Source organism: Anser cygnoides, chromosome 1, assembly GCF_040182565.1.
Source record: "Anser cygnoides isolate HZ-2024a breed goose chromosome 1, Taihu_goose_T2T_genome, whole genome shotgun sequence".
Classification (NCBI taxonomy): Eukaryota; Metazoa; Chordata; class Aves; order Anseriformes; family Anatidae; genus Anser; species Anser cygnoides.
Window position 1 is genome coordinate 55,926,443 of NC_089873.1, and position 4,606 is coordinate 55,931,048.

General features: G+C 53.8%; 1 protein-coding gene across 1 annotated transcript; it reads right to left on the bottom strand.

The window, feature by feature from the left end:
- Positions 1-932: 932 nt before the first annotated feature.
- On the bottom strand, positions 933-4,396 carry LGALS1 (galectin 1). Its single transcript, XM_013180814.3, has 4 exons — positions 4,259-4,396; positions 2,969-3,048; positions 1,511-1,682; positions 933-1,134 (listed from the first exon to the last, which is right to left on the bottom strand). Exons 1-4 carry the CDS (start codon positions 4,265-4,267, stop codon positions 991-993), a joined length of 405 nt encoding a protein of 134 aa, XP_013036268.1. The 5' UTR covers positions 4,268-4,396; the 3' UTR covers positions 933-990.
- Between the last annotated feature and the right edge of the window lie 210 nt (positions 4,397-4,606).

Consider the following 4,606-nt stretch of genomic DNA (forward strand, 5'->3'; position numbering starts at 1 on the left):
GAATTATGGAGCAAGAACGAGAGGTGCTGCTGCCTTAGGAACAAGCTCCCGTGCACCAGCTGCTCTGCAACTGCCTAATGCCTAATCAGCCTGGCCAAGCCTGCAGGGCACCCTTGCAGGACATCAGATTGTCTTTCACATTGCTTGTGGCCAGCCTGGAAGTGAGGACCCAAACATTGCATGCTTCCACCCCAGCTCCACCAGGCACATCACTAGTCATTACTGCTAAATTAGCATTAGGCTAAGAGAGCACCCAAGGCAGCTGTTGGCTGATGCCTTGGGTAAGCCACAGCCCAGTGAGCAATATGCTGTAATATCAAGCACGCTTCATCTTCTTCTTCCCCTTCAGAGGCCAGCCTCAGATTAGACTGAGAAATGCTCAGGCTTATGTGGGTTAATATGTGAGTGAAGGGGTAACAGAAGTGTAGTGGAGGTATCCTCATCATCCCACACCCTAGCTGGGCTTTACTACCTCTCTAGCTCTTGTAGTACAAGAGGGCATTTGTGCTTATTCAGTAGTTAGAGGGAAGGATTTGGATGAAGAGCCCACTGCAGGCTCTCCCCAGATCAGCAAGATATTCCTTTCCACTGCCCTTCCCATGCAGAAGAGACAAGGAGACAACAAGGCTGTCACAATCAGGACCAGCTCCTCCAGAGGTCTGCAAGCCAGAGGGACCCTTTCCACTTTTCTCCCCCACAGTCACCTCTGGCCACACCATACTGTTTCCTACTCAGACTCTTCCCAACGTTTTTACCTTGTCTTCCCAGGCTCTTGCCCCCACCAACCTCCTCTCCACCCATGACATCAAGGGCCAAGGCTATATTTAGTTAATCTCACCCACATGTGATACGCCAGCAAAGCAGGTTATACCACTCCAAGTCCCCCAGCTGACTAACCCCTGTAAGCTTGCAAAAATTAGTTTGAGACCAGGTAGACCAAAACATGTTTATTGATTGCTTTTTCATATTTGAAACAGATGTGAGGGGGAGTTACTCCCAGCTGATGGACTGCAGCGTGAAGTCCCCGTGTGTATCAAAGTAATCAAAGACAGAAAGACCAAGCCGATTGGGGAATGTGAACTGGTGGCCCGTCAGGTGGACAGTCACATCACTTGGGTTGATGCTGAAGGTGACCTGCAAAACAAAGGGAGAAGTCAGTGAAAGCTTCTGCCAAGATACTCTCAACCCTTCCCTGTTCCGCAGCATTGCTGCACCAGCCTCTGCTCTGCGAGGTGAACGTGCTCAGCAGCATAACCTGCTCTTCAGCAGCACCAGCATGCTTCTGGTGTCCCAGGTGATGCCTATTCCCTGCTCAGTTCAATAGAAACATCCCTTGGAGCTAGATGGATCTTGCACATCTGATCCCCACCCATCACCACTGCTCGGAGCCCTGGATGGTGGCACTGGCCAAGCAGGAGAAGCCAGCCACCTCTCAGACAGCCCTGAGCTAGACACTGCAGTTGGGTGCCCTGTGCCAAACGCCCTCCCTTCACCACATCCCAGGTCTCACCTCTGCGGGGGCTCCCTTCTGGAAAGGGAAGACCGTTTCCCTTTGCTCTGCACCCCACTCTTCCACTTTCTTTGAGTTGCACACGATGGTGTTCACATCGCCATGAGCATCAAAGCGGGGGTTGAAGTGAAGGCCCAGGTGGGTCGAGTCCTTCCCCAGATTCATCACAAAGCTGCAGGGAAAGGAGACAGACACCGCAGTAGCACGTCACTCATTACCATGACTGCCTCCGGGTCTGCTCCCTCAAGCCCAGAGGAGGGTGTCCAAGGAGAAATCCTTTAGGAAAGCTGTGCAGTTTTGCAAAAGAGGTGGTGCTGTCAATGCGAGATACTCTCCACTAAGCTTTTAACAGGAGAAAGATTCAGTGCTTAGCCCTGAACATGGAACTACTCTGCACCCAAACCAGCTCCCAAGGAGTCAGTTGCTTGTCCCAGCTTTCCTTCCAGCCTCAAACAGTTAGTTGGGGCTGCACCCTGCTTGACAGCCACTGCCTTCTCCCAACCCTGCAGGCAGCTGAAATAATTACCATCTCATTAGCTATCCCAGAGCATCTTGCAATGGCAGTGGGAGGAAACAGCTTCCCAGCCCAGTGTCCACCTTGCCTCTAGGCCTCTTACTGAAATGAGAAGTGAGGAGGCATATTGTTTGGCAAGAGAAAGCCTAGGAGGCTTCACTCCTATGGTATCAAACTTCAAAGGCGCTGGGAAGAGCTGGAACATGTTTCCTGGAACACCACTAGTGCTGGTACAGCAGCTATGGGCTCCACCTTACTCACCAAGGGGCCCCACCAGCCACAGACCTGCGAGAGGGTTGGGGGTTGCTGCAGAGGCTTCCTTGATGGCCACAGCCATCCCTGCAGAGCTAGGAGCACTTCCCCCTCTTAGCACACCTGCCCACTTACCATTGCTCCCCATTCCTTCCCCACCAGCACCCGAGAGGTGTCACCACTGGGTGGAAGCCGATTTCAACACCCTGATACCCTCACCACTGCTGGGACCTTGCAGCCTTTCCCTTTACACCATTAAGGGAGCTGTGGCTCCGAGCATCCATGGCACCAGAGCACCCAAGATCTCCCAGTTGCTTGGGATAGGATCTTCTGCCCAAGGCACGGTAACGGTGCCCTTGCTCCTAGGCCACCTTCATGCAGGGGAGAGGATGTTGTGACTGTCGGGTTGGTCTCGAGCCATATCTCCGTACAGATACAGCTTCAATTTCCTTCACCCTGTGCTAGAGAGGATGTGGTCATTGCCAGTTCGTGCAGCTGGGGCTTCACATCTGCTTTGGCTTAGTCCCTTGGCAGCAGAGCCACGTCTGCAAAGTACATTAGGCAATGACTCACTAGGAACTGCTGCTATTGTTAACCCCTCTGAAAGCTGCTCCTCTCCCACCCAAGGGACAAGACTCCCTCAGTCCCCAGCAGCAGAAGCCAGCTCAGCACGGGGCTTTGGCACAGCTTACCTCTTGGCGTTGGGTGGAATCGTCCCCTTGACCGTGAGGCGCTGGCCAGGCTTGAGGCCCAAGTTGGTGCACACAGGTCCCTGGGGAAGGGGAAGGCAGAGACGTTAGCTCAGTACCTGCTGGCTCCCTTGCTGCGACTTGGCAGCTCTCCCCGCTGCCTCACCAGGCGGTGCAGTGCTTTGGACTGCGGGAGAGACAGGGATGCTCCCTTCCCCCAGGGTGAGGGGCATGGGACACCCTTGAGAAGTCACCCCAGTCACATGGACAATGTGCCCGATTTCCCAACCTTCCTCTTGCTGCTCTCATCAACATATCTGTGTTTCGTGGCAGCGAAGAGAGTACCTGCAAGCTCCCATCACACCCACCCTGTCCTGAACACACCCATGTGCCTTGTGGCTCTGATGACATCCCACAGAAGCCTGGCTGTGCAGGGACAGCCAGAAGTTTTGCTCCCCAGCTTCCAAGGGCCTTTTTTTTTTTTCCTCTCCCAGGTTTAACACTTGCAAGAGCTTTTTCCTACTCCATGCATGCACTTTTCCCTGCTTTCTCTAGGAGAAAGAAAACACCCTGGTACTCATTTCTTAATAGCACCAGAGGCAAGAACACAAGAATGCACGAACACAAGAATACCAAGAGGTTTACCCCCACCCCAATTTCATTTGCAGTTGGGACACTCCCTGATTTTTTCCCCTCTCTGTCTGATGAAAGAAATCAAAGTGCAAACACTCTGCTGACATGAGTATCCCTCCAGCAGTCCTTGGTACTCACAGAACACTTCAGGAGAGCACATTTTCTTACCAGAAATAACGATTGAGTGACTCATGAAAATTGCAGCCAGGAAGCAAGTGGCAAGGCTGCCCAGAAGAGGAGATGCTCAGAGAGCAATAAATCTTACCGCAGATGCTTCCCCAGAGCAGAACTGCTATAAAGCAGGTTCCCCCCGGCTTGGGAACCAACCTAGCAAGGACCCTCACCACGTTCCTCCCTAGAGGGACCCTGAAGGGAAAAACTCCCCTGCCAGAACAAGAAATAGCAGCCACCCTTCTGTAATAGATGCAGCAGGGATCCTGACTCCCCCCAGCAGCAGGCACCCAGCTCTAGCAGAGCTTCTGGCACAGGGAGAGATGAGCAGCTGGAGGAGGAACGTGCAAGCACCCTCCTGCCAAGCCAACATCTTCCCCATCGTCCTGCTCTATGAAGCAGCACCTCGGATGAAGCAGCACCCCCCCCCCCCAAAAAAAGCTGCCCCTGCAGCCCCGCTCCCTGCTCCCCATCGCTCCCTGCACTCACGCAAGACATGGTGCTGCTCTGCGGGCTGCTGCTCCTCTCCTCCAAGGTGCAAAAGTCCCAGGCAAGTAGCTCAAGGGCCCCACCCTGGCCTTTAAATAGATGGAGAGCTGAGTTGTGCCAGCCCTTTCCCCACGCGGCTCGCCAATCAGATGGAGGATGAGGAGGGAGGGGTTGGTTTTTGGGGAGGGAGGACCTGTCAGGCACGGCTGCCTCCTCCCACCCTCACCCAGGCCCCTCTCCAGGATGCTAATCCCAACACTTCCAAGCAGGCTGCCGGCTGCTCCAGGAGGAGATCCAGCCGCGTGTGACCTCCAAGCCAATGGAAAATAGTTTTACAATGAGTGTTTT